The sequence below is a fragment of the Arachis hypogaea genome, chromosome 3 (genome assembly GCF_003086295.3).
Source record: "Arachis hypogaea cultivar Tifrunner chromosome 3, arahy.Tifrunner.gnm2.J5K5, whole genome shotgun sequence".
Taxonomy (NCBI): Eukaryota; Viridiplantae; Streptophyta; class Magnoliopsida; order Fabales; family Fabaceae; genus Arachis; species Arachis hypogaea.
Genome location: NC_092038.1, coordinates 136,274,748 through 136,289,773, shown reverse-complemented (window position 1 = coordinate 136,289,773; position 15,026 = coordinate 136,274,748). Strand labels below are relative to the sequence as shown.

The window sequence follows — 15,026 nt, the reverse complement described above, 5'->3', positions numbered from 1 at the left end:
TATACTTTAAAATTTTTTTAAAAATAATAAAAGAGAATTTAGAAGGTGACTAGGACAAATGATTAGCAGTCATAGACAAAAGACTAATACGGTTTATTAGTAAAAAAATTATTTATATATTAAAATCAGCCGCCAAATATATTTACGGTGAAAACTCACATGAAGTCGACTTCACGCAAAGTTGATATAAGCTGTTAAATAAAAATTTAGTCAAATCAGTCAAATTATGTTGAAGTCGCCTGCACCTGAATTTGCACCTATATTTATATATAAATACATGGAAAATTGATTAGTGTACCTAGTTACCTACAGATGTTGGATTGTTAATGCTAATAGCTACCGCACCGAAAGTCAGAGTTAATAAGGCTTTGTTTGGTTCGAAAGATCACATTCTCACGTTCACAGAACAGAAACAGCGTTGCAAAATGGGTGACCACGAAAATGGCATAAGGCTTGAACCTGAGAGGCAGAAGCTTCTCAATGAACACAGCGAGAAGCACTTCACCGCCGGCGAGATCGTCCGAGACATCATCATCGGAGTCTCTGACGGCCTCACCGTCCCCTTTGCCCTCGCCGCTGGCCTTTCCGGCGCCAATGCCACCTCCTCCATCGTCCTCACCGCCGGCATCGCCGAAGTCGCCGCCGGCGCCATCTCCATGGGACTCGGCGGGTACGTACCTTGAAAACTAACTCTTCGCAATTACTCTGGATTTTCTCCGAAAGCAAAACAAACCAATTGTGTTGCACTTTTCAGGTATCTGGCGGCAAAAAGCGAATCCGATCACTACAAAAGAGAATTGAAAAGGGAGCAAGAAGAAATCATCACTGTTCCCGATACTGGTGTGCACTGTAATTTGACTAGTTTCTTCTTTCTTTTTTCTTTTAATTTAAAAAAAAAATAAATTATAATATTCATATGTTTTGTTGGAGAAATCAGAAGCGGCGGAGGTAGCAGAAATTCTAGCTCAATACGGAATAGAGGCACATGAATATGGACCTGTGGTCAGTGCTCTCAGAAAGAATCCACAAGCATGGCTTGATTTCATGATGAAGTAAGTTCACACACTCAATTTTCATAATCTCCAAATTTAATTAAACTTCACAACTTATTCATGATTTTTATCTGCAATAAAGCGAAGCCAATAATAGTATTTATTTGGCGAGTCTATGAAATTGGGTATCTTTTTCTCTAAATTAATGTCAAATCCACTCTCAAAAATCCGCCTAACATTACTCTAATATCTATCGTCAAGGTTTGAATTATAAACATGAATGTATTGCATGTGGCCTAATGACAATTGGTTGACAAGTTGAAATGGATAGCCACCTTTTTGTTTGTGGGTGCAACTAGGTCATCACATTTTGAGCATATATGGTTATCATCACATTACATGGTCCAATGACAATGAGATAAAGGAATGATATTCGAAAAAGTAGTTTTAAGTGAAACCGTGGAATTGGTTTTATAGAGGCATGGGGGTTACATAATCTTAGCATTAAGTTGCATAATATGCATAGAAGTAGGAAAGGGGGGGGGGGGGTGATTATGAACACATAATAACACATTTGATATTATACATTTTACTTTATACTTTTTAATAAATAGCTCAAGTAAATATTATATAAATAATATTTAAAGATATATACTTACTCAAAATAAAACTGTAGGCATATATTAGGGTCTTTTAATCTTTTGGATCTAAAATCAATATTTTAAAATATCAATTAACAATATCCCAAGAGTACATTACAAACAACGTTTCGTTTTTGTTCTCAAAACAACATTTTTCTATGCAAAAGGTGGGCAGATTGTGCGTGTCCCAAAACAATGTGGACTGTTGATGGTGTGCACATGACCATAATGTACCTTTATGTTTTGTTTTATTCAATTATTGGATCAACAAGCTATCACATTAAGACTTGGTTTGATAAAATTTTTCAAATTTAAAGATGAAATTCTTTTTTAAAATTGACATGTACTTATTAAAATTAAAAAATATAATATAATTTTATATATTAATTAATATATAAATTTAATTTTTATATTAATATTTATTATAATAATTTTAAATTTTAAAAATTATTTTACTAAACATATTTGTTGTTATTTATGTTTATTAAAAATTATTTTTAGTTTAATTTATCAAATATAAATATAACAACTTTTAAAAAATTATTTTTAGTTTAATTTATCAAATATAAATATAACAATTTTTAAAAAATTATTTTTTTAAAATTAATTTTTATAAACTATTTTTAAAAAGTAAAAACTTTAGTAAATTAAGGTCCAGTTTGGAAAAACAGTTTAATTAAGCTAAATAGCTTAAACAATAAATGACTATATTAAAAATAGCTTATAAATAAGTTATTTTGTATTTGGATTTTTAGTTTTAAAAGTGCTTATTTTATAAAAATATGATAAAAAGTAGTAGTATTATGAGAGAAGTTATTTTTTTTAACTTTTCTGTAAACTCCTAAATAGCTTCTTAGAAAGATACAATTTGGTTTTGAAAATTGTACTAAATATTAATACTACTATTTTTGATAAATTAAAAGCTCAAAAAAATTACTTTTAAATGGTGCTCTAGGTTAACGGGGTCTTTCTATCTAGGTTTTTTTTATTTAAGTAAAATAAATTAATTATTTACTCAAATAAATTGATTTACAAAATTTTACTTTTTTTTTTTTAAATATGTAGTTCAATTTCACTGGCATGAAAAAGCAAAAACGGTAAAAAAGAGAAAAAAGAAACGGAGAAGTGATTGACAATTATTTTCTCTTTCCTTTTTTTTTGTCCATTTTTGTTGGCAATAGCATCCTAAAAGTGAGAGAAAAAAATTGTTCTATTTTCGCTAGTAGCAATAGCGAAAATGTAGAAATAATTCAGTGCTATTATGGCTGCTAGTATTAATACAAATATCGTAATCTTTATTATTTTTTTTTTGCCAACGAAATTGTAACTAAATATTTAAAAAATGTAAAATTCTGTAAATCAATTTATTTGAGTAAATAGTTAAATTTATTTATTTAAATAAAAAAGCTCTTTCTACGTAGTTGACATAAAATAAAATCTAGTTATTTATGTTATGCAGTAAAATTAAATAAAATAATATATTTTATTGACTCGGGATTAAATACATATGATTTTTTTTACTTAGGTTTGTTTGGATGGGTTTTTATAAACAAAATTCCAGTGCTTTTTTTTAAAGATTTTTTAATAAAATAAAAATAATTTTATATTTAGATACTAGATGTAAAAATATTTTTTTATCTAATAATTATGTTTAGATATAATAATATAAAAATATTTATTTATTTGTTATGTTAAAAATCTTTTTATTAGTAAAAAATATCTTTTAAAAAATGTAAATTGTAGCTTTTATTTTTTTAGTGCTTTTATTTTTATAATTAAAATTTTGTCAAATATACAAAAAAAAATTCAGTGAAATTTTTTTTTCTGACAACTTTTTTTGGTGACCTTTTTTTGTAACAACTTAATGGCACCAAAACAAGATATAAGGCTTGTTTGGGTGAATTTTAAAAAAAATATCTTTTTTTGAGTTATCTTTTTCCAAAAGATTTTTAAAAAAATAAAAATAATTTTATGTTTCGATTTTTAATGTAAAAAGAACTTTTTATCCATTGATTATATTTATGTACAATAATATAAAAATATTTTTTGATTATCTATTATATAAAAAATATAAATTGTAACTTAAAAAAAACTAATAGCACCCAAATAAGCTCAAAATGCATTATTGATAGTATTGTTAGGTTAAAAGCTCCTTGGAAAAATAATATATTATAGCAAAATTATCGAGTTTGAAATCTAAGAAACAACCAATATGATTCAAGTTAGAAATCAGATTCATTTTATATGAACCCAATTTCAAAATAACAATTTTTTAATTTCTCATCAACTATTATCCCCCCTCTTTTCTTTCTCTTTTTTAGTCAAATACTGATATACATCATATTAGTCACTATTGCCATCTCTTATTACCTTCTACTTAGCTTGAATGGTCATAAGCATGAAAAGTTTTGATCAAGTAACACATGTTGAATATATATCTAATGTTTGGGTGAGGATTTGATGAGTTGCTTTATTATTGGGTTGGCAGATTTGAGCTGGGACTAGAAAAGCCAGATCCAAGGAGAGCCTTGCACAGTGCAATGACCATTGCCATAGCATACATATTGGGTGGCATTGTTCCACTCATTCCTTACATGTTCATTCCGAACGCAGCTGAGGCTGTTGTCATATCAGTGGTTGTTACCTTATTTGCATTGCTCGTCTTTGGCTATGCTAAGGGATATTTCACAGGCAACAGACCCTTCAGGAGTGCTTTCGAGACAACTCTAATTGGTGCCATTGCCTCTGCTGCTGCTTTTGGTCTCGCAAAGGCTTTTCACACTTAGATTCATGTTTTTACGACTATGTGCTACATCTTTCATTTTCTCTAGCTACCATTTGTTTCATACAAGTACAATTTGCTATTCAACTTTTGATATTATAATGTTATCACTAGATGTTTTATCTTTGTAGCTTGCATGAGTGCGTATCATGAATTTCATTTCCACCCAAAAACAAATAAATTAAAGAATGAAGCTTATACGTCTCGTTGTAATGCTTAAAAAATGAATACTAGAAATTTGGCAATAACATATTTCTTCATAATGCATCGATCTTTAAGGTATCTTCCATGTCAGTTGAGGTAGACACTATAGGAGCGATTAGCCTAATCCTATAGGAGTCACTGAGCGTGAGCACAGACCTCTTTTCATTTTGTTTCATTATATTTTAGCCGAATCCTATGGAAGACTTGAAAAGAATACCCCTTCAGTTGCCAGGGTTGAGTTTATCTCCTTAACGCATCAACCTGTGGGAAGAAACAGGGAGAAAGAAAGGAATATGTTATAACAAAGCAACGATTACTAGTTCACTACTACTACTGCCTTCTGCCAAAAATATGACAGAAACCATGCTTTCAATTATATATATATATATATATATATATATATATATTAGTACATGTGCCACTAATAGAAAATGAATCTCCTTTTAAGGCCCTTTTCCCCTGACATTTTCTATTGCTACCAAATATTGATTTCATTGTGTATAGCTAAGTAAGTGCACCATCCTACAACTAAGTGTCAAAAATCAAAATCTGTCAATAAAAGGAAACCGCGATTAGTATTCAGATACAAGTTGGATTCACATATAGAACATAGAGAAGAATATTATCTATATTTAGCATCTAGATCATGTGTAATAACTAGGAGACTCACTATAATTTTGGTTGCGGATCTAACAAAGATTGGAGGTAGAAGATGGAAGACAAAAAAAACTTAATGCTATATCTATATAGTATAAGGTACTCAATGAAGATAATCCAACTGAAAAATATCCCTCCAGCATTATTATCACTTCCTTCCTTCCTCTTCCTCCTCCTCTTCATTGTCAGTTTCAGAAGCCAGAAGTTCCATTTGCTTGGTTAGAGATTTCAGTTTATCCGATCCCTCCAAATGAACTCCATCAGCTCGTAATTCCAATGCATCGGTCTCTTCAGTTTTCTCCATTTCTAGAATCAAAGATTCAAAAGATTGAGACTTTTCAGTTTGATCTTCGTGTGTGATGGGTTCTATCTCCATTCCGCTGACAGTGGGCTTGTCAGCTTCATCAGTGTTTTGCAAGAAAGGACTACCAAGAAAAAGTTGCTCCCATGAACCATCATCAGGTAAATCCGGAAGAAGAAATGGAGGATGATTTTCCAAAGGAGACAACTTCTCATCCATAAGAACTTTCAAGAACTCAGAACTGATGCACAAGTCTTTTAAACCATCGAAAGAAAGCTCAGGTTCCGGTTGCTTCTCGAAAGTGGGTGATCGGGGAACTACAGGCTTGAGATTTTCGGGCACCGGAGGTTTATACTTTACTATCATCCCATTCCCATCTCCAAGTTCGGCCATTCGCCAATTGTTTTCGTTAGGCTGAAGGAGTTGAACCATGAAGCCGGGACTTTGAACAACCATGACCAAGAATGATAGCATCTGCTGCTGATGCTTCTCCATTCCTTGAAGGCGATCAGTGAGGAGTAGCAGCTTATTCTCGGCAGATTCTTGATGCTGCCTAAGTTTAACCAACTCCTGCATGAGGGAATTCTTGTTGGATTTTAGATTCTCCACTTCCTTCCAAAGCCCATCATTTGCTGGTGCTTCATCAGAATTGTCTTTCATGGCCACTGGCTTTTGATGATCTGCAGCGTGCGGATGTTTCCTTCTCCGAATATTGATCAACAAATGCTTTTGACCCTTGACAAAGTTGTCATTGGCGAATTCCCAGCGGTCCGTATCAATTTTCCTGAAGCCCTGATGCATAATCTAGAGTTATCCATGACCGACTCAAATGGAGAAAACAATTGTAAATTGAAAGCAAATGAAAGAGATACGTACGTAGATGTTGAGCTGGCGGATGAAACTGGAGAAGTTGTTGTGCTTGAAGTAATTGGGGAGAAGAGTGAGGGAGAATTGGGTGATATCGGAGATGAGGAAGGTGTGGCCTTGATGGGTCCAAGAGATGACGGAGTCGGTGGAAGGGTCGGAGACCATATCGTAGCACTTCTGAAGGAACGGAGCCACACAGCCATTCTCCCCTGATTTCGCCACCATCACTTCCAATTCGAGGGTTTATGGTATGCTCAGAAAAGGGGTTCAGGGAAAATAACAAAAACAAATTCTTGACTTGGGCAACAAGGCCAAAGGAAAGGAAAAGGGGCCTTCGCTTCTCTTCTTCTCTTCAATCGAAATTTCCACGCACGCCCTGCTTTCCAACTTCTCACGCCTTTCCCAAATCTTCTTCTTTTTGTCTTTTCTTTCTTTGTTTTTTGGTCACGGACTTTTTCTTTCATTGTTTAGTTGGGCTTCATCTCTAGACTGGGCTCCCAGACTCCCTCTAGACTGGGCTTCATTGTTTACTTGCTAATAAGGAAAGGCAGCCAGACACAATACCAAAAAAAAAAAAAAAAAAGCAGAGAATGGGAGTTTATCTTCCAACACGCTGCCAATGAGCTTTGGCTCTAATGGCATATCTCCCCCTCCCCACCTCAAAGGTCTAGGATTCAAACCTTAGAAAATACAATTGAGGAAAATATGTGATAAAATGTGTGAGGAGTGTGTGGGTGTATTGTGTACCTAGGATTGGGAGTTGTCCAATCCATTGGGGTACTTAGGATTGGGGGTTGTCCAATCCACCGAATAAAAAAAAAAATCTTCCAACACGCTTATAAAGAGGAAACAGGTGTGCAGATTTTCTTGCAAAAAAGAGTCTCAATGCTCATCAAGGATTACATTTTGTGGATAGCCCTCCTAGAAATCTTAAGTAGATTATTGAGGATGATTATTACACAGGGTTAACATTCCCCAGGAAGTTTTGGATTTTGGCCTCCTTTCAATACCAAAATAAAAAAGTATGTACTTGCCTACTTGGTCAGTCCAAAAAATTCTATTCCATTATTATAAATAAAAAAAATCTAAAAAGCCAACTATAACTTAAGCCAATTCAAGTTAATTCCTTGTATTTTTAATTTTGAAATTCGAAAAATTAGAATAGTGAGAAGTTGTTTCTTTTTTTTAATAACACTTCTTATTTTTCAACTAATTAGCTCTAGTTGACTAACTTTTTAGTTGGTTCCTAACGGAACTGTTTATTAATTTATTATATAAGGAATCAATTCATCTGACTCATAATTCGTACTTGGTTTCTTTACAATACAAAATCTTTAGGATAAAAAAAAAATACTTTAGCCTAAAATTTTTTATAACTGAAGTAGGCTTAAACTGATGTATAACTGATTATACACTAGGCGTAACTGGAGTTCCTTATTACACTTTCCATACAAAAAAGTTTCACCTAATATATATAAAAAATTCTTAACTGAAACGGTCTTTAATCCAAATATTAAGTCATAATTCACCTAATACAAAGAACAATTATACATGTCTTCATAAATTATGAACTCAACCAACCAAAAAAAGGAGGGGGAAACAATCGCGTTCATCATGCGTCGTCATGCAGGAAAACTGAACAAGCAGGTACTGATGAATGCAGAAAATGCCACCACAGAATTGCGTCTGCCAAATTCAAAATAATAATAATAATAATAATAATAATAATAATAATAATAATAATAATAATAAATGCCTGAAATTAAAAGGAAAACCAAGTATTGTCCCAAGGAATTGCCCAATGCCTAGTAATGGTAATAAAGTAAAACATTCTAAGGGCAAGACAAGTGGGTTTGGAAGAAAAAGCATGGTCATACCCAAAAATACAAAGACTTGTTATCCTCAGCTGTTCCACGTTCATCATGCAAAACAAAAGATCTTCTGGTTTCACATCTAATATTTTACCCTTTCAAATGGCACTTGTCTATCGGCCTATCGCTGAAAGAATTGCAGTTAATGCATAATAAAGATAGAGTAAAAATGAAAGGTCCAATGAATTTCATATCTCCCAAAACCAAAGACGTTTATGCATATATGATATATGAATATTTCCGTGGGACGAAAGAGAGCAGCTAAAAAAATAATGACATGGAATACTTCAAAAGATATCTCACCATAATTCAGTGACCTGGTGCGCAAACCTTGTAGTGAACCCAATAATCTCCAGCAGGAAAATCATTATCTTTCTCTTTGGAATAAAGAGGGCATATTCCACATTCTACTACATTGGAAGTTGGTACACCATGTGATTCTTCGCATATCTCAAAATTGAAGTTTCGGGCACGAGAGAGCATGTAGTTAATGGCTGAAGATTCCAAAGTATATTTCCACACGAGAGTATGATGGACCTTGAATATACGTTTACCCTTCCAGTAGAAATAGTTCCTTAAAAGATCATTATTGGCAAGAAGATGCATGCCTTCATATTCAAATTTGAGTCCGAAGAGAAATTCCCTATCCTTATTTCTCTGATCTTCAGAGCTTCCTAAAACTACACACAGTGCGAAACCAATGAGCCTATCACCGTTGATCGGATTCAGAGAACCTGGATCCAGAGTAACTGAATTTCCCCTGCATCGATAAGGGAACCAATGAGGAACTTCACTCCCTGGAAAGCAGAAGAGCACAGACCTATATGCATCCTGGTTAATCATATCACATGCATTAGCAGCAATACTATGATCATTTGGATCCAATTCTTGGCTGTTGGTGAAATGAAATTTGAAGAGACCCTCCTTGGAATCTGGTGGGAGTTTAAGCCTGGAACTTGACACTTTCCTAACAGATGGGCAATCAAATGCCAATAACTGTTTTAGAAATGGTGGAAGCACAGGGATGCATTCAAGCATTTTGCAATCACTTAAATCCAATGATTTCAAGCTTGAAAGATGAGCAATACTCTCAGGAAGGTTCACAATACCACTTCCCTGCAATGACAATTCTCTTAGTGATGACAAACGATCAATGTTATTTGGGATTTTTGTTAAATTGACACAACCAGAACAATCGAGATCAGAGAGAAGGCTTAGATTAACAATGTTGCTCGGAAGGAACTCTAGATCACTGCACAATGATAAGCACAACGTTGTAAGGCCTACCAAATGGTCCAATGACAAAGGCAATTCTTTTACTGCAGCTTTTGTTAACCGAAGGTGTGCAATACTTTTTGCAGCTTCCATGATCTCTGGCAAAATCCTCAGCCTTGAGCAACCGTGTAAATCAAGTTTTGACAACTTCAACTTAAAAATGCTGCTTGGAATAGTTTCAAGCAATTCACAGTAGGTAAGGTCCAGCTTGCAGAGTCTACTTAGACTTCCAATGGAAGATGGAATAAACTCAAGCCTTCGGCACCCATGCAAGCTCAATTCTTCGAGCCCTACCAAATGGTGCAAGGATGAAGGTAGTTCTTGTATTCCTGTTTTGTCTAAGATGAGAACAGTTAAATTTTCCATAGTCTGGTTTATTTCAGGTAAACTTTCCAAACTTGAGCAGCCACAGAGATCAAGTCTTTTTAGAAATTTCATCTGGAAAAGTTCAACTGGAAGGATTGTGAGGGATTCGCAATTAGAGAGATCTAACCAACAAATCTCTTTAAGACCTGGGAACGACGAGGGCGAACCTTCTCTCAACACTTTAAACCTCAGTAAGTGTATATTGTCCCCAGTGTTTTCATATTCTTTAGCACTAACAATGGGATGAAAAATATCAAAATAATGCCTTTGTGGTGCATCTGGTGCACACTTTTTCTCTTCCTTCCATCTGCGTGTTCCATCACGTGAACAGCCAGATGGTAGAACTCCCTCACTTGTTTTACTGACTGAAAACATCTCAAGGCTATGACAGTTATAAAGAACTACTACACCAAGAGATTTCAATAGGATACTACTTGGAAGATTTAAAATCCTAAGCTCATAACAACCATCCAACCATAAGCAGCTGAGCTTGGCAAGGAAACTAGAGGAGTAAACGACATCCAACTTTACACAATGACTAAGAATAATTTCTTCAATATTTGGAGACTGCGAGAGGTCTGGTATTTGAATCAGCTTCCGAGAACCACTGAGGTCAAGTCTTTTCAAATTTGGTAAATCCTAGGACAAAAATGTTAAATGAGTAATTAACAAAAAAACACAAGACCAATTCTGCTTTGCATGGATAAGATTGTAATTTACTTAAAGAGTCTCATTACTAAAACCTAAAAGAATAAAAATAAAAATTACACGACGCTTGTAATACCTGATGTCCGTCCCAGAGTCGTTCAAGATGGCTATCACGCATATTGAGTTCAACAAGATTTTCTGGGCAAAAGTCCTGTGGCAAAGATATTTGGGGGAAACCATCCCAACGAAGAAATCTTAACTCCTCCGGAAGAATGTTAAGAAATTCAGGAATGTGCACATTTGAGTGTATAGCTGACTTTGACGTGTAGAATTGGAGCATTCTCAGTTTATGCATCATGTTGAAAGTTTCAGCATGCAGGTTAACTTCTCTGATTTTGCACATGTCAAGCATGATACATTGGATTGCATCTGTCCCCTGAAAGTAAAAGCAAGGAACTGGTAAATGCTACACCTTTTATTAGTCAATCAATATAACTATGTGACTGTATGACTTAGCATTTAGCAAGTGATATTTGTTGTTGGGTAGGTAGGGGGAATAAGAAAGCAAAGTCAGAGCTAAACATATACCTTGTTCTTTTTTAAAACTTGATAAATGTCCTGATGCTTAAATAATCGACTGCGTTTTCCAGGATCGTTGACACCTTGACGACGGATGATTTCTTGTCCCATATCTTGTATTAGGTCATGCATCACAATCTCCCGATTCAAAACAGATATGAGGCACCTCTCCTTGAGAACTTCTATTCCAATGGTAGCCGAGAAACCAGAGTCATTAAGTTTTTGTTTTGCAGTATGCTCTTCATACCCTCTATAAAAGCAGGCTATGTCAAGAAATATATCTTGTTGCTCCTCATCAAGCGCATCAAAACTTAATTTCAACACATCGAAGATTTTAGGATTAGGAAGTTTTTCCAACTTTTGCAACTCACTTTCCCATGCTTCCCTTGTTCTACCATAAAGAAAATAGCCCAAAACTTTGAGAGCTAACGGAATCCCTTCAGCATAATTGAGTACCTTTTCTGATACTTCCATGTAGGATTCTATTGGGTAGTTTTGTTTAAAGGCATGTAAGCTGAACAGTTGTAGAGAATCCTGAAAATCCATATTCTTAACCTCATATATTTCATCAGTTACATTGTTGAGCACTTGTTTGTCACTACTAGTCACAATAATTCTACTTCCCGGACCAAAGCTATGACGCCCTCCAATCAAATCCTCAAGTTGATCTGCGCTGTTCACATTATCAAGAATGAGGAGAACCTTCAGTCTTTGAAGCATGTGCCTCCTGTCCTTATATCCTCCATCATTTTTGTACTCTTCAATTTTTTTTGAGACATCGTCAAACAACCTTGTGTAACTGAATTGGGTTGCCAGCTTACGATATAATGCATGGGCAATTGTTGTTTTACCTATTCCTCTCATGCCCCAAATCCCTATGATCCGAAAATCTGCTGAATCACCATGCAAGATGGACTCAACTTGTTGAATATGCTTGTCAATTCCAACAAGTCCTCCATTATCATTAATGGATTGACTATTCAATTTTGTCCAAATATCTTCCACAATCTCTTTAACAAGAATGGATTCAGGTCTGGCACATATTAAAGAAACTAATTAAAGCATTAGATATCCTTGGCAAAAAGTGAACTTTCTTCTCAATGAAGAGAAGAATCCCTATTTTAACGAAAGGTCAAAGGATCAATCTTTCGAGAAAAGAAAGTTCAAGTTTTGAATAATTTATATTTATAATTAATTTTCCTTATAAATCTAATAAATAGCTAACCTGAATGCTCGTGAATCCCATCCGGAGAGATTAGCTGCTTGGTTTAGAGCAGATCTCCATCCCTGCACTTTGTCTTCGTATCGCTGTTGGTGCTTCTCAAATGGTTGTCCATAAGTTCCTATCTGATGCCTAACGTGTGCCGGGTCCACCATAAAGAACACTGGAATCACTTCCCTCCTGAATCTGTGCTTGCAATCCATGATCTTGGTGAGTTCATCCAAACACCACCGGGAAGAAGCATAGCCTTGGGAGAAAACAATGACATAAATGGTGGATTCTTCAATTGCTTTCTCCAGTGCGGGTGAAATCTCTTCCCCTCTCACAAGCCTGTCATCCATGTAAGTTTCGATGTGCCTCTTGCGCAGTGCTGTGCAGAGATGGCTGGTGAAGCCGTCACGGGTATCCTCCCCTCTGAAGCTGATAAACACATCATACTTCATTGCAGGAGGAGGAGAAGAAGAAGAACTGCCCAACATGGCTACCCAATTTCTCTGCTCTTGGACTTTGGTCTCTGAGGAAGGCTAGAAACAAGTCGTGTTTTTCAGCTACTGCCACCAGTTGACTTTGACTCGACAACGGACAGGGACAGCAGGCGAAAAATGGGCCTCTATATTTTAATAATTTAATGAGTTGGGCTTTTTTGTAGCCTGGGCCCCCACTACAGTCTCATGGTCCTCTCTCAAAACAATTTTTTTATTATAGGACAAAATAAAATGTATTCCATTATAAGTAGAAAAAAAAAATTATAATTTCTTATACGGCAATATTTTGTCCTTGTAAACATTTTTTTGAGTTAATATTCACTTTGGTCTTTGAAATTTAAGGTCGAATTCAAATTGATCTTCAAATTACAATTGACTCCATTTGAATCCTAAAATTACAATAATAATTCGTATTAGTCTCTAAACTAATTTCTGTAAACAACATATTGATTTTGTACATTAATTTGTCAAAATTTAGGTTCCTTACCTAAGTTTCATATGATTGAGATCTACTAAATATTATATAAATTTGACGTAATTTCAACATCCGAAAACCATAATAACAAGTTTAATTTGGAAATTTTGGAACTCTGGAGTAGTAGTCAAACTTCTGAAAGTTTTAATAGTTCTCGATCACATAAAATTTGAGGAAAATCTAAATCTCAACAAGTTAATATATCAACTCAATATGTTGTTAGTAAAAATCAGCTCAAGTGCTAATGTGAGTTACGATTACAAATTTCAGGATTCAATTTGAGTTTATTAAAATTTTGAGGGTCAAATTGAGTTCAACCTCAAATTTCAGGAGTCAAAATGAGTATTAACTCCATTTTATTCGCTAAATAGATTTTTTTTCTTAGGACAATCTCCGTTCTCCAAATAGCACTCAATCTCTCAGCAGTCAGCAAAATCCATTACCAAGTTGAGTTTTATAATAATGCAAAATTTAATTATTATAAAAATTTTTGTCAATTTTATCGACTAACTATAATTCAAATGGCATAATGTCTCGATACTCATTTCAAAGTCTCGTATTTGAGACTCACTCCATTCCAGGACCACAACGTCTTTTTTTATTCGGAACATATGTATGTGGGCCATCATTTCTAGCTACATATATAGTTTTGAAAAAAAAAAAAAAGAAATTGGTTCGAAATATCCTCACCATTATTTAGATGGCATTTCCCTTAATTTCTTCAAACGGAATGTTCCAGTTGTTTCATTAATCTTTAATCATCCAAAATTGGGTCCCAAAAAAGAAACAAAAAAAAGAAAGAAGAATTGATAGAAAGAATACGCATGAAAATATACTAATGCTCTATTGGTCAAATATCCATAGCAATAGCAATGGTACTTGAAAAGGAGTATGCAAATCTTGACCAATCTCTACCCCTTGTTGGCATTTCAAATATTATCCGATGCTTCTAGTCCAACTAGTGAAAGTTTAGTCTCTCATCACATGCTTAATTATTACCAATCACTTCTCTTCATGGAAAGATTCCAAGGGAACAAAGACAATGGATAATAATTAAGTAAATAGTTCACTATAATGCCTATTAATTCCTAAAATAACATTGAGAGGGCCAACAGTTTGAAACATGAGTGGTTATCCATTTATTTGTTTTGCATTTAGCGAAGCCATTACACCCACCCTTATCCAATTCTTTCTTTTTAATATTTATCTGCAAAGACTTTATGCTTTGGCAGGGGACACCAATTTGATAAAGATTGATAGGTGTTTTAATGTGTATTTTTTTGGGGCATTGTGTGTTTGGTTTTGAGGGCCTATTCATCACTTTGCATGCTGCACCCCGAAAACGCAATTGGAAAGTGCGATGCCCATCAAATTATTATTGAGATCTAAACAGATATTCAGCCACATTTTGCGCTCTGATTGGCTATCATCCAAGCCATCAACATCGAAGGTTTAGATTATAATATATCCTTCTAATTATAATTAATAATTTAATATATAGAATATATCATAGCTTTTGTAAAACCCAAAGTGCATGAATGTAATGGAGGGTACCCGATGCGTGAATATTAAGTGTATGTTAATTTATAATTTAGAATAATAAAGTGAATTTAGTATTTAGTTTTTTTTTTTAAGTTATGTGGGATATTGATTTTTTTTTC

At 34.3% G+C, this 15,026-nt stretch overlaps 3 protein-coding genes across 7 annotated transcripts; 1 reads left to right on the top strand and 2 right to left on the bottom strand.

Moving 5' to 3' along the window:
- The first annotated feature begins 236 nt into the window (after positions 1-236).
- Positions 237-4,545, top strand: LOC112734203 (vacuolar iron transporter 1). The gene is made up of 4 exons (XM_025783432.3): positions 237-670; positions 755-840; positions 938-1,052; positions 4,122-4,545. Exons 1-4 carry the CDS (start codon positions 327-329, stop codon positions 4,417-4,419), a joined length of 843 nt encoding a protein of 280 aa, XP_025639217.1. The 5' UTR covers positions 237-326; the 3' UTR covers positions 4,420-4,545.
- A 607-nt stretch (positions 4,546-5,152) lies between these two features.
- On the bottom strand, positions 5,153-6,956 carry LOC112734202 (heat stress transcription factor A-8). The gene is made up of 2 exons (XM_025783430.3): positions 6,454-6,956; positions 5,153-6,369 (listed from the first exon to the last, which is right to left on the bottom strand). The coding sequence occupies exons 1-2, from the start codon at positions 6,667-6,669 to the stop codon at positions 5,425-5,427; spliced, it is 1,161 nt and encodes a 386-aa protein (XP_025639215.1). The 5' UTR covers positions 6,670-6,956; the 3' UTR covers positions 5,153-5,424.
- An 842-nt stretch (positions 6,957-7,798) lies between these two features.
- Positions 7,799-12,995, bottom strand: LOC112734199 (disease resistance protein RPS6). 5 transcript variants are annotated; one of them, XR_003168330.3, is made up of 6 exons: positions 12,409-12,941; positions 11,193-12,216; positions 10,741-11,040; positions 8,619-10,595; positions 8,322-8,442; positions 7,799-8,130 (listed from the first exon to the last, which is right to left on the bottom strand). XR_003168330.3 is itself a non-coding variant. In XM_025783429.3 (5 exons), the coding sequence occupies exons 1-4, from the start codon at positions 12,882-12,884 to the stop codon at positions 8,625-8,627; spliced, it is 3,771 nt and encodes a 1,256-aa protein (XP_025639214.1). In that variant the 5' UTR covers positions 12,885-12,995; the 3' UTR covers positions 7,799-8,130; positions 8,619-8,624. The 5 variants fall into 5 exon arrangements, 3 of the variants coding, with proteins under 3 accessions (XP_025639214.1, XP_072084368.1, XP_072084364.1); XR_011877960.1 differs by having other exon boundaries at positions 8,322-10,595; positions 12,409-12,977; XM_025783429.3 differs by lacking the exon at positions 8,322-8,442 and having other exon boundaries at positions 12,409-12,995.
- Positions 12,996-15,026: the final 2,031 nt, after the last annotated feature.